General features: G+C 47.1%; 1 protein-coding gene across 1 annotated transcript; it reads right to left on the bottom strand.

The window, feature by feature from the left end:
- Positions 1 to 5,585: 5,585 nt before the first annotated feature.
- LOC136309369 (serine protease 40-like) lies at positions 5,586 to 15,815 on the bottom strand. Its single transcript, XM_066237535.1, has 5 exons — positions 15,689 to 15,815; positions 14,288 to 14,450; positions 11,025 to 11,299; positions 8,918 to 9,084; positions 5,586 to 5,696 (listed from the first exon to the last, which is right to left on the bottom strand). The coding sequence occupies exons 1-5, from the start codon at positions 15,813 to 15,815 to the stop codon at positions 5,586 to 5,588; spliced, it is 843 nt and encodes a 280-aa protein (XP_066093632.1).
- Positions 15,816 to 17,307: the final 1,492 nt, after the last annotated feature.

Below are 17,307 nucleotides of genomic sequence, written 5' to 3'. Positions count from 1 at the left end.
TAGGTCAATAAGTAGCTGTCTTATATATTTTGGTGGTCCTTGGTTTGGTGCATATATATTAAGGATTGTTATGTCTTCTGGATTCAGTGTCCCCTTAATCATTATGAAATGACCATTTTTTGTCTCTGAGTACTTTTTCTGTCTTGTAGTCAGCATTATTAGATATGAGTATTGCTAAAGCTGCTTTTTTTTGGATCTTATTTGCTTGGAGTATTGTTTTCCAGCCTTTCACTTTGAGTTTGTTTTTATCCTTTTTGCTTAGATGTGTTTCTTGTAGGCAGCATACAGTTGGATTTTCTTTTTTAATCCATTCTGCTACTCTGTGTCTTTTTATTGGTGACTTTAATCCATTTACATTTAGTGTAATTATTGACACTTGTGGGTTTCCTATTGCCATTTTATAAATTGCTTTCTGTTAGTTTTGTATCTTGTTTGATTCTTCTGTTTTGTTTTTGTTTGGTTGTATTCCATACTTCTTTCCTTTGTTGCTACCTTTTTTAAGTCATGTGCTTTTGTGGTGGTTTTTTCAAGGGTGGTTACCATTAAGTAATGAAAGGTGTACCTACCATATTCATTGTAGTACCTTATCTTATGAGTGTTTCTGCACTTCATCGTCCTTTGCTACTGTTAATCTTCATCCTCTCCCCCTTTTTTTTGCTTTTGTTGTCACAGTTTAAATTTGGTTTTATTGTGTTCTTGGTGGAGCTTTTACTTGTGGTTTTGTTTTGTTTTGTTCTTTGAATCAGGTTGGAAAACCCCCTTTACTATTTCCTGGAGTGGGGGTTTTCTGATTATAAATTCCCTCATCTTTTCTGCATTTGTGAATGTTTTTATTTCTCCTTTGTATTTGAAGGATAGGTTTGATGGGTATAGTATTCTTGGCTGAAAGTTCCTCTCTTTCAGGGCTTTAAATATTGGGGTCCACTCTCTTCTAGCTTGTAGAGTTTCTGCTGAAAAATCTGATGATAATCTAATAGGCTTTCCTTTATATGTTGTATTCTTCTTTTCCCTGGCTGCCTTGAGAATTTTTTCTTTGTCGTTGGTTTGTGCCATTTTCATTATGATGTGCCTTGGAGTAGGTTTGTTGTGGTTAAGAAAACTCGGTGTTCTGTTTGCTTCTTGAATTTGAGGCTTTAGTTCTTTCCACAGGCTTGGGAAGTTCTTGTCTATTATTTGTTTGAATATATTCTCCATTCCATTTTCTCTCTCTTCTCCCTCTGATATACCTATTATTCTTATGTTATTCTTTTTGATGGAGTCAGACAATTTCTGTAGGGCTTTCTCATTTTTTTAAATTTTTGAGTCTCTCTCTTCTTCTCTCTGTTGTGCCTGAAGTTGCTTGTCTTCTATGTCACTAATCCTACCTTCTATCTGGCCTGTTCTATTAGCTAAGCTTGTTACCTTGTTTTTCAGTTCATGAATTGAGTTTTTCTTCTCTGTTTGATTTGTTTTTACAGTTTCAATTTCCTTGGTAATATATTCTTTGTGTTTGTTGAGTTGTTTTCTGAGCTCCCTAAGTTGCCTTTCTGTGTTTTCTTGTATATCTCTGAGTATTTTTAGGATTTCTATTTTAAATTCTCTGTCGTTTAGCTCCAAGGTTTCCAATATATTATTTTTTTTTCTCCATAGATTTTTCCGCATCTATCTGTGCTACTTCTCTATCTTTTGTATCTATGATATTTGATTTTATTTTTCTTAATGGCATCTGTGGGTGGTGTTGTTGATAGCACTAAGAATTAATAACGAATAAAAAGTTTAAAAAAATTAAAAAAAAGTGGAAAAAAATGGGAAAAAATTTGGGAAAAGACCCCCCATAATAATTTATTATTTCCCCCCCCTTTTCTTTCTTCTCCTTCCCTCCTCTCCCCCCCCCAGGAAAATATTGTGATGAACTGTGAATTATATTATGCTAAATGGAGCAAAAACTGCCTGTAACAGAGGGCATGAGTTGGGGGGAAGTGTTCAAGGAGAAAAAAGGAAGTAGGGACCCACAAAATGCAAAAAAGGAAAAAATTTGGGTCACGTATAAAATGATTTGCTTGTAAGTGATGGTCAACTAAGAGATATAATAAGAGGGATAAGAGGGAAACAGGAAAAAGGGAAAAAACTATTGTATTAAGTGGAGCAAAGACTAAATAGAATGGAGATCCTGGGTTGAGAGGAATGCTAATGAGTTAAAAAGTGAAGTAAAAAGCACCCAAAATGCCACATAAAAAAACCTTGAGTCCCAAATTAAATAATTTGTTCGTGATTGAGGATTGAATGAGAGTAAAAGTAAAAGGAGAAAAGAAGAAACTAATAGAGAAGGAGAAATAAGAAAAGGGGGAAAGGAAAAGAAGAAAAAAGAAAAAAAAACAAAAAGAGAGAGAGAGAGTTAAGGGTTTTGGAGTGTAACCCTCATGGAGAGTAAGGAAGAAGAAAAGAAATAAAATGTAACACTTATGGGTAGTGTAGTTCAAGAAGACGAAAGAATAAGACGGGCAGAGAATAAAAGGACCAAGGTGGAGGAAATAGAAATAATAATAATAAAGGCAAGAAGATGAAAGAAACAAAAAAATAGTGGAACAAGTTATAAAGTCTGTGGATTTTTCTCTATTTTGAGAGGTTAACTTTTTCTTCCTTTTTCTTTCCTCTCTCTCTTCCTGGTTGGTGACTCTGTACCCCAGGCTTTGCCCCTGTGGCACGCTTAGGTAGAGATTTGCAGTTGATGAGACTCTATGGCAATGTCATATATTAGGCTTCAGTCTCGTTGGTAGTCAAGGCTTGTTAGCGTTTGCAGGCTCCGACAATGAGAGAGTCTGTTTTCCCGGAGCCTCTCTCCTAGTCTCTCCTTCCTGAATTAGCAGCCTGATGATCCAGCTATGAGGCTGCCGCTGCCTTTGCCTTCGCCTTCAGTGTGTGGAACTCCCAGATGCTCCAAGGATAGATTTTTCTTGTCTCTCGTTGATGAACTCGTTGAAATTTTGGGGAGATTTGTGTTTGTCAGTTGCACTCCTCACGGCGCCATTTCTCTGATGTCACTCGCAATAATGATTTTTGATATCAAAGTTGCCCTTAAATAGTTTCAAGTGTATTCTGAGTGGTACTGTTTATTATAGTTTAATTACAGAAACAAACAACTGATGGACTTTGTAAATTTATCCTAAGAACTTGATGAAAATGTTTGTACTATGTGTAGTTACAAAATGCCTGTTTCTACACTTTTGTGCCAGGGTGAATTGTGTGGAAAACACAGTGGACAAAAAGGCACCTTGTCTTATTTCCAACAGCTGCACGTAGAAAACAGCTGAGAGGACTGTTCCACATTTGGAGGCTACAGTTGTGGTGCAAAGAAAAGCCAAGACATGTTGGTTATTTACGTATCTAGGATATAGACATTCATTTACATTTTCTGTAGAAAATTAGGAGCCAGGATTACAGATTATCCCAATAAAATAATTCCTGAATATACACAAAAACCCCAAATAACCATTTTATCCATCTGTGTCTATCTAATTTATCCATCCGTCCACCTACATAATAAACTAAGAAAACTTTACTTACATAGCTCTGAAAAAAAATCTCATTCAGGCATTGAGAAAAGTAAACTGCCAGCTTTTTCTGTAGCACTTAAAGAATTTGAGGATAAAAGGTGTTTTCTTGTAAATGGCACTGCAGGCATCCAGAGAGATCATTAAAAGAGTAGAGACTTCTCTGGAGACAAAAGAGGGCTCATGGCACCTTTGCACCAATGTATCACATATCTTATCTATGGCACCTTTGCACCAATGTATCACATATCTTATCTGTCTCCCGTTGTGAGGAGAGCAGACGTTGCCAGCTTTGCGGAGCCAGCTTTGCGAGGCTGCTATCTCAGAGCTGCCCTGTCCCAGGACCTCCTGACAGCTCTGGCTTTGCTCTCCCTGACAGAGAGTGAGGGGACCTTCCTTTGAAGAAAGGAATGACAAGCGCTCTGTTCTGCATTGCTTATAAGTGTCCTCTCAGCAAGGGAACCAACCACGTGGGGGCACAGAGAAGAAACAGGACAAGCCACAGCGTTATTTCAGCCACATGCTTTCAGCTGCCTGTCTCTTCAGACCTTTTAGCCCGTGCCCACCTTCGAGGTTACTCCAGAGCCAGAGAAAATGCCTGCTGGGGGCGGAGCCCTCCATCCCAGGTCACATTATCTCGAGTCCAGACTGAAAGTGGTGGACTCTTCTTGGCTGTCGCACTGATAGGGGGTGTTCGGGTTTCAATAGTCTTGACATGGTGTTTCGAGTTTACAACGCTCACTCCCATAAACATTTTTTAAAAAATGAGATGTGAGTGTTTCAGCTTATGCTGTAGTGCTGTACTTTTTTTTACACTCATTTTTTTACCATGTTTCCTGTTACTACAGTACAGTATATTTATGTCCTTTTCCTTTTCTGTGGCTTAGTTGTGTTTTTATGTTCTAGATTATAATTCTACAACTATATTAGGCTAGGTAGCAGTGGTCGGCAAACTCATTAGTCAACAGAGCCAAATATCAACAGTACAATGATTTAAATTTCTTTTGACAGCCACATTTTTTAAACTTAAACTATATAGGTAGGTACATTCCTTATCGAGGTGGCGCCCGCACGTGGTGTTTTGTGAAAAAGCCACACTTAAGGGGCCAAAGAGCTGCATGTGGCTCGTGAGCCACAGTTTGCCAACCAGGGGGCTAGGGTATGTTTCAATTTACATCAAAATTTGGGTTATGTCACTGTTGTAGGAACAGAACTGTGTTGTAACTTGAGGACCCCCAGTAGTTCAGTCTCTGCTGTCTGGGGAAGCCTACCCAGCATGCAGCTTTCTATCACACAGGCATTGTTGCCTTCCTAATGACTTCAGCTTTGAATAGTTAAAGTTCTAGAAACTTTATCCACATAGTCTTTTCTCATGTCACTAGATCCTCTGTGCCTGGGGAAGGAAGAGGAAGGGCTGTGTCTCTTCCACTTAGAATTGCTGAGCACTCCACTGATCTTCTCACCAGCAATTGGACCCCTATGGGGTCTTAACCAGACATTATGGAAGTCTGTAGTCATGAAGACTGCCGGATCCTCAGCAATTGGACCACCAAGCTAAGTGAGGGTGCTGTGCTGGGAGGGTTCTGCAGCTCTTACACTGGGGTTTATACAGTTATGTGCAAGTAAGTGTTTAACTTCTGAAAAAAATTATATAGAAATATATATGTGACCCTGGCCCGTCGGCTCAGTGGTAGAACATTGGCCCGTGTGTGGCTGTCCTGGGTTCAATTCCCGGTCAGGGACGACTTCCCGAGGAGAATGGCTCATCTCCAGATGTCCAGCCAGCCCCTTGTTGTTCTTGTCCTCTCCATCAAAGCCCAGGGAGGAGGGAGACCTTCCTGTACTGTGGAGCTTGGAGCTTAGTGGGGGTGGGGAGGGCATGGCTCTGATAGGGCAGAAACAGGGACAGGAAGCTTGTTAAATTACTTTTATTTTGTCAGGCCTCAGATGGACAGGGGAGCTCAGAGATGGACATATTTCTGGAGGACACAGGCCCTTTGCTACACAAGCAGGCAGGCTTGGGGGGGAAGATGGAGAGGGGCCCTTCGGGGCCTGTCACAGGCCCCTGAAGGAGACCAGCAGCAGAGGGAAGGTCTGTGAGATCACCAGGGCTCTGCTGCTCCTGAGCCTGTTGTCTCCAGAATTATTCAGAATAGAAGGTTTTTTCTGAGGAGGAGCAGAAGAAGGGTCGGGATTTGGCGAGGCCCTCTGCTTCTCTTTGATCCAATCGGCAAAGTAAGTGACTCTGGTGAAGACGTTGGGTCTTATGGGCTGATGGCAAGGCAAGCTCCAGCTGGACAACCCCATCAGAAACCAGGAGCCATTCAGCTTACAGGAAAGGGGACCCCCCGAATCTCCCTGAGGAAAGAAGGGCATATGTTTGGAACCAAGGCAGAGAGAATGCACATTGTTAGGCAGTGTGAAGAGACTGCCCATGCCCTCCCTCCACCAGGGTGCAGTTTAGGAGGCCTTGTGTTGAGGTGGAGTTATAGGAAGTTATCATCAGAATCACCTGGGTGATATCAACAGTCCACGTGTAGGGTCACACTGCAGACTTCCTGGGCCAAAACATCAGGGTGAGACTCTGGAGCCCATCTCACAAAGTTCTGGAGGGCATCCTGGGCATCCCCCTCGGCTGGTGGTCACAGGCCCACAAGAATCCGCATGGGGACCCCAGGTGCAAGATGCCAGCCTTCTCTGCCCTCTTAAGCCTAAGTGGGAGAGTTATCACCTGAGGTCCCAAGGAGCAGCTGTGGCAAGCCTGAGGCCTCCAGCTAAGTCCTCAACCTGTTACTGGATCCCACCTGGGCCTTTGTTTTTGCCTTATTAAGGTCTCCAGTTCTTCCTCAACTTCTTGGTGGAGCTTCTTTAGAAAATGCCAATCTGTTAGATGTGTTCAGAGGGACACAGCTGATGCCCAGGCCCAGGCCAGTGGGGTGGTTGGAATTCCAGGGCAGCCCAAGGGGTTCCTACAAGAATGTTGGGGGTTCAAGTGCAGGACTTCAAGGCAGGCAGGCACCTGCCATCATAGGGTGTATGTAGCACTTCCATCTTGTAGTCCAAAAAGTGGGGACCAAAGAAACCTAGCCCCCCGTCAGCCTTCTGTTGACTGAGCACCCTGTGTGTGCAGGACATAGTGAGGTGACCTACCACACAGACATCGGCTGATACAGTGCACATCTGTCAGTGCAAGATGTAGTACAGAAGTGCCCAGGGGAGGGGAAGGGAGTGGGCCGTCAGAGAACTTCTCTGAGTCAAGACTGGAGGGACAATCAAGGCCTGGCTCTGCAAGAGGCAGAGGTGAGCAGCGCGCTCGTGCTTGGTGGCGAGGGGGAGGCTGCGCAGCAGAAGGCCTCATCAGTGGGGTGTGTATGTGTGTGTGTGGGAACAGAACACTAAGTGACACTCAACAGGAAAGTGATGTGACCTGATACAGACTCCAAAAGAACAGTCCATGGTTCTGGGGCTGGGTGAGCACAGCCAATGGGAAGGGACGAGTCAGCACAGGGGGACCAGCCAGGACAGGACTGCAGCCGAAAGGGTTACAGACAAGAAATGGTGAGGCCCAGGGCTGGCCAATAGCTAACCCTTTTTCTCTTCATCTAAGAAAAATGGAGCAAGACAAGAAAACCAGAATCAGTGCTGCGTGACAGGTCCTTGGTGTGCAGAGGTCAAGAGGAGGAGGTGGAGAGCACAGGCCACCCTGCGAGTCAGAGGGAAGCACTGGGGCGTGCTGCTGAGCACCCTGGGGGCAGCGGGGCTGAGGTCGAACAGCAGCCACAAGAGGCAGAGGCACAGGAGCCTTACGGGTTGGGCTGAGGTGAGAAAAGGAAAGGTGGAAGCAGAGAGAGCAAGGGCAGATAGCCCTGGGGTGGGGCCTGCTGCAACAGAGGGCTGAGAGTCAGGAGAGCAGGCAAGGGGTTTTGGGAGGAAGAAGGTGCATTGTAGAATCCCAGCAGTATATTTCTGAGCCTTTTGGAGATGGGAAGGTAGAGAGAGGAAGAGCTACAAAGAAGGTGCAAGAGAGGGAGAAGAGACCGCTGGAGAAGGCTCGTGGGGGCCACAGCTCCAAAGGAGGGCATGGCTTCTCCAAGTTTGACTATGGACTCACAACCTCACCTGAGCTTTTCTCCTTCCCTCTCTGGGCCTTGGTTTCCCCACCATAAAATATAAAATAGAAGGACTACACAGAGTGAGAGAAGATGTTCATTATATATATATCTATAATGATATATATCTATAATGGATATATATATATACACTATATCAATATCTATATATAGATATATATCTATAATGGAGATATAGAGATATATATCTATAATGGATCTATCTATATATGGATATATATATATATATCTCCATAATGTGCTCCTAGCTAATTCAATAGGAAAGACACCCCCACATAAATAATTACAAAACACTTGAATACACACTCTACAAAAAAGGTGATATACATATATAAAAAGTGCTTATCTTCATTATTCACCAAAGAAATGCAAATTAAAAATCGAATACGATGTTTAAAATGAAAATGGCTGACCATATGGAGTGCTGATGGCAATGTAGGGGAACCCAGAATTCCCCCCACTGCTGGGGGAGTCAAATCCATACACCCAGGGTGGAAACCCACTCTCCAGTACCTGTGAGAGAAACACCGTATGACACAGTAATTCTATGCCCAGGTTATACCAAAGCACAGTGTGAGCCCATTTGCACCAGAACATATGCAACGAGGATGTTCACAGAAATGCTATTTGTAATGCTCTCATGTAGAAACTACCTACATGCCACCAACATTGAGTGGATAAATAAGTGACAGTATATTCACACAGTGAAATACTATTCAGGAATAAGATAAGCAACACAAACTTCATGTTAGATGGACCTCACAAACATAACATCGACTGAAAGAGGCCAGATGAGAGAACATCTGTATGACTTCATAGGTAGACTTCCTGACGCTAATTCACAGCGCGTTAGAAGCCACGTCAGGGTGACTTGTGTGTATGTGTGGGGGAATTAATGACAGGTTGGAGGGATAAAGAAGACCCTTGGGTGCTGGTTCCATGAATTTATCAATTTTTAAACTGCATCAGACAACGGCCTTATAAATAGTGCCCTTTCCTATGGACACTATACTTCAACAAAACTTTTATATATATATATAAAAAATCTACTTTTTTTTAATATATAAAAAAACATGGAATGGACCTTTTGGCGGCTTCTGTCCTTTGGTTCTAACACTTCTGGCTGGGCGAGCTTAGAAATAAAAGCCAGGGGCTGAGGAAGTGTCCAGAGAAGAAAGGGGGAGGGGACAGATGCCACAGGAGAGGAGAGGCCGCCTCGACTGGTGAGACTGGAGACAGGGCTCTGGTCTCACTTACTCTGCAGAGGGACTTTCCAGAAAGGAGGTTCCCGGCACACAGCATGTCCTCATGTACACTGTATTTACTGTCCATGGAGTTTGGCGACTGGAAATACAGATTGCAGGAACTGGAGCCCATGACGCCAACCTCTGCTTCCTGCAGTTGTGAAGGTGGTTTCAAGAACTCTGCAAGGGGGTGGAGGGGGTCAGATGTAGGATGTCTGGGAGAGAAACAGCTCCCTCGCCACGCTGTCTGCTGAAGAGGAGGTCGCCCATTCTGGCTGAGAGAATTTGGGGAGCCTCTCGGAGGATGCATGAAGTTGAGGAGCAAAGAAGTTCAAGGCAAGGGAGAGAGCAAAAGGGAGCAGTGCACAGTGGGAAGGACCAGGAAGGAGCCAGTGTGGCCGCAACGGTGTGGGAATTGGGGGTGAGGAAATAAGGCAGAATCATAGCAGGTTCCAGAGCAAGCACGGCCTCCTCACCAAGATGAGGAGTCTGAATTTTGTTCTAAGTACACTGGGAAACTACTGAAACATCTACTTAAGTTTCAAGAACAATTAGTCTGGCTGCTCTGTAGGGACAGAAGTAGAGACACGGAGGGTAGAAGCTGGGAGTCTCAGCTTAGTCAAGGTGTAGCATACCTACCAGATGCTAGGTGGGGCTAGGTGGGGCGACAAATTCAACGTGGCCTGGCCTCAAGGGGCATCTGATGTGTGGACGCTTCCCATGTAGCTTCTAGTCCCCGATGCTGCTCACAGGTCTGACCTGGAATCCTCACCTTGCCACACAGTGTTACAAGGGCTGTGCACTCCTGTGGAGTGCCTGCCGTGTGTGTGGTCCTGACATCTCATCGGGGCAGCCCAAGCCTAACTACTGCAGTCAAGGGAGGAGGGTGTGGAAGGGAAGGACAGCTGCAGGCTGCCTCTCTGTGGTGGCAGCTGCTCCCTGTCTTGGTGGCTACTCCAGCCCATCACATCCCCTCATGCCTCAACTCCACGTTCTGACCCACACTGGAGAACCCTCTTTGTTCTACCAGTAACGCTTAAGGAATACATCCCAAGGAGGTGTCTTTGGAGAAGTTTGGGCAGTGTGACTGATGCTTAGTGGACAGGAGTGGGGATACTAGCACTGGTCGACATGGCAAAGAGAGCCCTGCCCCGGAGCCTCCACTGAGATGCTCTGCCAGCCACAGCTCTGCATGTCATGCCAAAGTTACATTCTATATTTTCACTCAACATTATATTGTCATAAATCAAAAGCATTTTGTGCAAAAATCTTGGCCCAATATTTCTCCCCTCTCTGTCTAAAAATGGGCAAGCCCTAAGCTGGCAGAATGGGCAACTTTTACTTGAGTTTGGATCAAGAGAAGGGAGGTTCACAGAGGTCAATGTTCTTAAGCCATAAGTGCCTAATTTCCCCCTCCCAGGCCAGAGAACAGGCTTGCTTCATTTTTCTCACTGCTGCTCCAAGTTCCTTCTGTAGCAGTGGGAGCTCAAGAGGAGTTTGGTGAAGGCAGCTCTGAAGGGGGGTGGCCCCAGGAGGACCTGGGAGTCTGAATGGAAACCCAATGTCTCAGAGTCAAACAGCCCGAGTTCCCGATTTCAAAAGTTAGAGATGCTCAGAGTATCTGAACCATGAACTGAAGGAAACTGGAAGTTTTAGGACATGCTAGTCCTGGCTGGGAGGCTCAGTGGTAGAGCATCTGCCTGGCGTGTGGATGTCCGGGTTTGATTCTCAGGGCACTCAGGAGAAGCGACCATCTTCACCTCTCTATCTCCCCCTACTCTCTCTCTCTCTTTATTCTCCGTCTCTTCCTCCCCCTCCTACAGCTATGGCTCAATTGATTTGAGTGATTTGGCCCCTGTTGGCTCCTGGTCTTCCGCAGGCACTAAAAATAGCTCGGTTGCCCAGCAATGGAGCAACACTCCAGATGGGTAGAGCATTGCTCTATAGGTGGCTTGCCAGGTGGAACTTGGTGGGGGTGCATGTGGGAGTCTGTCTCTCTGCCTCTCCTGCTCTCAATTAAAAAAGAAAAGAAGGACATGCTATCAAGGCTGGCAGAACCCCAAGGTGGTCACTGCACACCCCTCTTCCTCAGCCCCACTCTCCTCCTCTGCCCTGCTCACCATCCTCAGTGACCATTCCCCAACCAGTCAACCAGCAGGCGGTATAAAGAGGCAAGATTGCATCTGGCCCTGGGAGGCAGGCAGGGAGGATGTAGGAATTAAAAGTCACAGACAGATGCAGTTGCAACAATGCGATGTCTTTCGCCAGGAAGTACTGCTTGTTAAAGTCCTCGTGGATGATGATTCGGTACACCGACCTCTGCAGGCTGTGCTGGGTAGGCTGTGATAGCTTATGGTACCCTAGCAGGACAGTGAAGTCAGACGGCTTACGGGACCTGTTGTGAAGAGGCTGCATTATCACCAATCTCCTCTGAGTGCTGGGCCAGCACCCACACTCTGACTGCCCCATCCCCTGGTCAGCAACCAGACCCCGCCATTATTCCAGAGGCTTCTCTCTCCTCCCTTGCTGATAGTCTCTTGAGGTGGTTTGACTGTTATCCATAGCCTCAAGACATTGGTCCTTTGAAAGGCACCGATGGCTTCCCCAGCATGTCCCAGAATCAAAGGAGCAGAAAATCTTAGTGCCAGAAGGAAATGTGAAGGGAGCATCAAACCATACCCCGTCACTTTAGAGGAAAAGAGACTGGGCTCATTCCCCAAAACCCTTGGAAAACCTCACATCCTGGAGTGATTCTCAAAGACCCCATTTCCCATCCCAGAACGATCCATGCCCCTCCTTCCCAGTCCACACACACAAAGGTCTCTAAAGGCTGATCCCTATCTGGTGACAGGCACTCAACAGGTCATGGTGGGGCTAATGGAGGGGAGCGTGGAGCTGCTCCTTGTTCCCGGAGCAGGAGCAACATTCCCACTCACATGGCCCGCCATGCTGTCCCCGCCCAGATGCCTGATGCCCAATTCCTTCTTCCACAAGGCCAAACATTTGATGGGACCCACAGCAGCTCCCCGGACACTGCTCAGGGCCTCCCCTCTCACACATGGCTTCTCTGTCCTACCCCACTGTAGAACTGTGTCTCATTTTTCTTATTGGATGAAAAATTTCAAGGTGGATGTTGCATTTCTACATGCCCCACAGTGTGCTTCAGCTGATGCCTGGCACCCATGGGACTGAATAAATTATTAGAACCTAGGTGGTGTCTGAGAGCCAGCGGATGCCCACATTCTGTCTCCCTGCTGTAAAAGCACGATGTCCTTGCCACTCCTTCTGGGCTCAGAGGAGGTAGGCCCAGGATTACCTGAGGAGCAGCCCACCCTCCTGTCTGCACCCACCTCCCCGGACAGGGGCCACTGGCCTCCTGTCTCACTCTGGCCTGTGAGGACAGCATGGACAATAGCTCCCTTAGGTACATGGTTCTATGCAGGGGAAAGGAAGAGCTGGGCACTGGTTAGAGGTGCAGAGTCCCAGCACCTCTGGAGAGGAAGGTGCCGAGTGTGTAGTCAGTCAGGGCCCAAGGAAGCCTCCAGCATTGTGCCAGAGAAGGCCTTCGGGCATCCTGGCCGGAAGGGGGTGAAATACTTGTCCACACTGACTGATGCTCCCTCCCCACCTCCAGCCTTGGAAGCAGAGGCCCTGGAACAATGACTCCGACTTAAAGCCTGAAGCCTGTGTCAGGTGTGTAGCAAGGGAAACTACACACTGCTACCATTTGCACAAGAGGAGGCTGAGGCCCACTTGGATGTTGTGCGACTACCTAGAGCTGAGCCAGAAGCAGAGGCCAGAGTCCACCTTGAGTGGGAACAGGGTTTAGATTCCTGAGGTTTAGGGAAGATAAAGAGGGAACAGGAGGCAATTACTTCAGAACTGAAGTCTGTTTCGCAGTACAGGGGTTACTCAGGTTACGACAGTCTTGATATAAGACATTTCAAGTTACGGCACTCACTCCCATGGAGAGGACTGTCTGCTGAGGACCTCCTTCAGCTGGAGAAACAGCTGATTGAAGAGGAAGAGATAGAAACCCCAGAACCCAAGAGATTTACTACCAAGGGTTTGGCTGAAGGTTTTTCTGTGGTAGAGGATGGATTAGCAAAATTTCAGGCTGAGGACCCCAGCGATGACGGATTCAGTAAGGTCTACAGAGCTGAAATGGATGCCTTGCAATGCTATAGGCAGATTTTGGAAGAGAGGAAGTTATCAACCTTCCAGACTAGCCTGGAGCAATTCTTTAAGAAGGTAGAGAGGCCTGCAGCAGATCCTGTACCCTCTACATCAGCTGCTTCTCGAGATGAAACACCTGTAGTACAGGTAGGATCAGCTCCAGCATCTCCTGCATGCTCCTTAGGCAATCCTGATTCACCTGACCCAGTGTCTCCAGCGCCTTCTGCAGGTTCTCCTGCCTCTCTGGCTTCCTCCTGTCACTCTCTCCCACCTTGGAATGCCCCTTCCAGGGTGCAAGCCAAACACAGGAATAAAGGTAAGGAATTTTTTTACACTATTTTTTTTCATGTTTTCTGTTACTACAGTACAGTGTACAGTACAGTATATTTATGTCCTTTTCCTTTTTCTGTGGCTTAGTTGTGTTTTTATGTTCTGATTTCACAACTGTGTTAGGATAGGTAAGTGACTTAGTGAGGGTGTGTTTCAGCTTACACCAAAATTTGGGTTATGTCACTGTCATAGGAATGGAACTGTATCGTAACCCAAGGGCCCTCTGTATTTATGAATAATCATAAAGCCAATTTCCATTCAACTATTTAAAAGTAATATACATGTAGCTGAGATGACCACACCATCTTGGTGTTACCACAGTGTGAAGAGTGGGGTGGAAGACGGAAGACGGGGCAATTGATTAGCTTCTGTCCTGGGAGAAGTGACCCAGACATCAGAAGACTGCTGTTAGGTGGTGAGCAGCAGTGGCATCCCAGGTAGAGGGGACTGCTACCTGCAGGGGCCATAGCACTCAGAGACACATGGTGGCAGCAAACTATCCCAGAACAAAGCCTGGAGAAAAAAGGCTGTGGCCTTTTTTACCTCCTTCTTTTCAGGCCAATTTGTGTTCCTTCCCCATTCCCACCCTCCCCCACCCCCCTACTCCCCCAGCAGCTGGGCCCTTGTGGAAATACTTATTTTTTAAAAAAACGTTTCCATTGATTGAGAGAGGGGGAAGCAAAGCATGAGAGAAAGAGAGAGACAGAGAAGCAGAGCGAGAGAAAGATAGATAGAGAAGCATCAACTCGTTTCACTTAGTTGTGTGCTCATTGGTTGCTTCTCCTGCATGCCCTGACCATGAGTCAAACCCACAACCTTGGTGCCCTGGGACGCCGCCACATCCACTGAACCACCCAGCCAGAGCTAGAAGACTCACGATCGGAAGCAGTGGGCAGCTGAGATCACCCAGAAGGTATCAATGAGGGATCCTCCGCAGATGTGAGAGCCATGGAAAAACAAGCTGACCTGCCATGGCCACTTCTTTACAGGTGCATCCCGGCCACCAAAGATCTTCCCAGTCACTGTCGGCTTTCCACACACTGTGGAGACAGCCCCAGCTGTGAGGCACCTGTGTCATGGTGCCAGCCTTGCTGCTTCACTTTGTCAGCATCCATAGGACCTAGGGCCACTGTGTTCCCTTCTCTCACTTCACAGCTAAAAATCCAAGGCCCAGGGTGAAGTGACAAGGGGCCACCTGGCTTCACCAGAGGGGACAACATGAAGGCAGCAGCCTGTGGTCTGGAGGGGGTGGGAAAGGCGGAGAGGGGCAGCCAGGGAGGTGCAGAGCAGCACAGCAGTGAGGGAGGCAAGGCTGGGCAGTGCTGCTGTCCCAGGTCCTTCCTCAGGACAAATGTACCACTGTTGAAAGCCCCAGAACTGGGGGCTTGCAGAAGGATGCTGTTTGTTCAGGGCTACGGATAATGCAGTGGTTGTACCCCTCCCACCTCAGTCCAATATTCTAGGGAGCCTGAGGCCCAATGGCATATCCTTGGCTTGAAAATCCCCCTCCTGAAGTAGCACTTCCCATTCTTTTTTTTTTTTTTTTTTTGTATTTTTCCGAAGCTGGAAACGGGGAGAGACAGTCAGACAGACTCCCACATGCGCCCCACCGGGATCCACCCGGCACGCCCATCAGGGGCGATGCTCCGCCCACCAGGGGGCAATGCTCTGCCCCTCCGGGGCGTCGCTCTGCCACGACCAGAGCCACTCTAGCGCCTGGGGCAGAGGCCAAGGAGCCATCCCCAGCGCCCGGGCCATCTTTTCTCCAATGGAGCGTTGGCTGCAGGAGGGGAAGAGAGAGACAGAGAGGAAGGGGTGGAGGGAGAAGCAAATGGGCGCTTCTCCTATGTGCCCTGGCCGGGAATCGAACCCAGGTCCCCCGCACGCCAGGCCGACGCTCTACCGCTGAGCCAACCGGCCAGGGCCAGCACTTCCCATTCTTGAAATGAAGAGGATGTGGGACCCACAGGGACAGGCCAGTGCAAGGCCCATGGCTTAGTGGACAGCGGTGGGGAGGCTAGCACTGGTCTACATGGCAAACACAGCCTGTCCACTAAGCTCATGGCTTGAGGAGGCTGAGATCCAGTGGGAAAGAGTCCAGGGAAGAGTGAACACCTTGGCCCCACCACGTAGGTCCCTGAGAAACCCAGGGACCCTCAAGCCCAACGCCTGGCCAGGTAGAGGTCCCTCTGGCCTTTGTTAAGCATGGAGGGAATGAGGGAGGGACGCCAGAGGTGGGCAACTTGGGCGCCCTTTTCCTGGCTGGCCACCCACTCACCAGCTTCTGTGGTTCCCGGAGCAGGCTGGGCTTGCGGCATCAGCAGGCACTGCCAGAGCAGGCCTATGGCTAGGGCGTAGGCCGCCTGCCAGCCTAGACCTACGCCCCCCGCCCCAGTGCTTGCCATTGGAGGAGCCACCAAGCACCCGCCGCCACGCGGGGTAGCTGGGAAACCGCCTGCAGAGGGTGGAGACTGCCCGGGGCTCGCGAGCTGCAGAGGCTGGTGCTAGGTCTTAGAAGGCGGTCCTCACTGGGAGCCCCAAGGCTGGGAGGGGAGCTAGAGCACATTGTGTCCCTCCACCCACGGACCTCAGTTCAATGACAGAGACACCAGGGAAGTTATGATGGATGCCCAGGAATAGAGGGTCAGATGGTCAGTTGTTCATATAATGACATCAAACTGCCAACTTATTTTTAAGATCTGATGCACTCTACTATATACCACGACAACCAAGAATATTCTGGGGCGGGGGGCGACAGCAATGAAAACTAACTCTACCAGAAATATAAAACAATGTGATACAAGCATGTAAACAGTTAAGAAGAACAGGATAAAAAAGAAAATCTAGAAATAGTTCCAAAACCTATGGCATGAAGGTTATTAAGCTGTTGTCTCTCAGCCAAAAAATCACCCTTTATATAGTACTTATCTTTCTTTTTAAAGACTTTATTTATTGATTTTATAGAGAGAGCGAGAAAAAAAGTGGGCAAGAGGGAAGCATCAACACATAATACTTTCTTCCCATACGTGCCTTGACCAGGCAAGCCCAGGGTTTTGAGCCAACAACCTCAGCATTCCAGGTTGTTGCTTTACCCACTGCACTGCCACAGGTGAGACTAGACCTATCTTTTCGAGGCTCCCATTATGGAGTTCTGCAACTACACTCTCCTTTGCCGGCTAGTCTCCTGGTAAGCTCTGCCAGAAGGGGTCATTAAAGAGAGGCTGAAAGGCATGGCTTTCTGATTTGGATGCCTTTTATTGCTTACTTAGTCTTGCCTGATTGTTTTATTTAGGCCTTCCAATACTACGTTGAATGAGAGAAAAGAGATTGAGAACCTTTTTCTTGTTCCTGATCTTAGAAAAAAATATTTCAGTCTTCCACCATTGAGAATGATGGCGGCTGTGGGTTTGTTGTACATAGACTTTATATATAGTGACGTATGTTATTTGTACTTTGTCCTATGTACACCTGAATTATTGAGAGGCTTTTTTTTTTTTATCATGAAGTATGTTGTATTTTGTCAAAAATTTTTTCTGTGACTATTGAGATAATCATATGACATATCATTTATTTTACTAATGTGGTGTATCACGCTGATTTGCATTTGTTAAACCACCCATGATGTATGATTCTTTTAAATGTATTATTTAATTGGTTTGCTAATATTTTTTGAGAATTTTTGCATCTATATTCATCAGACATATTGATCTATAGTTTTCTTTTCTTTTCTTTTTTTGTATTTTTCTGAAGCTGGAAACGGGGAGAGATAGTCAGACAGACTCCCGCATGTGCCCGACCGGGATCCACCCGGCACGATGCTCTGCCCACCAGGGGGCGATGCTCTGCCCACCAGGGGGCGGTGCTCTGCCCCTCTGGGGCATCGCTCTGCCGTGACCA

The sequence above is a fragment of the Saccopteryx bilineata genome, chromosome 6 (genome assembly GCF_036850765.1).
Source record: "Saccopteryx bilineata isolate mSacBil1 chromosome 6, mSacBil1_pri_phased_curated, whole genome shotgun sequence".
Taxonomy (NCBI): domain Eukaryota; kingdom Metazoa; phylum Chordata; class Mammalia; order Chiroptera; family Emballonuridae; genus Saccopteryx; species Saccopteryx bilineata.
Note: the sequence above shows the minus strand (reverse complement) of the source record. Positions and strands in the feature narration are given on the sequence as shown.

What these genes read in the sequence shown, in the direction of transcription:
- LOC136309369 (XM_066237535.1), bottom strand. Translation starts at nt 15,815, where the DNA reads ATGGCAAGCACTGGGGCGGGGGGCGTAGGTCTAGGCTGGCAGGCGGCC. An exon ending in TCCGGGAACCACAGAAGCTG is followed by an intron (nt 14,451 to 15,688) that starts GTGAGTGGGTGG and finishes CTGTCTCCACAG; the next exon opens with TGTGTGGAAAGCCGACAGTG. An exon ending in GGGAATGGTCACTGAGGATG is followed by an intron (nt 9,085 to 11,024) that starts GTGAGCAGGGCA and finishes ACCCCCTTGCAG; the next exon opens with AGTTCTTGAAACCACCTTCA.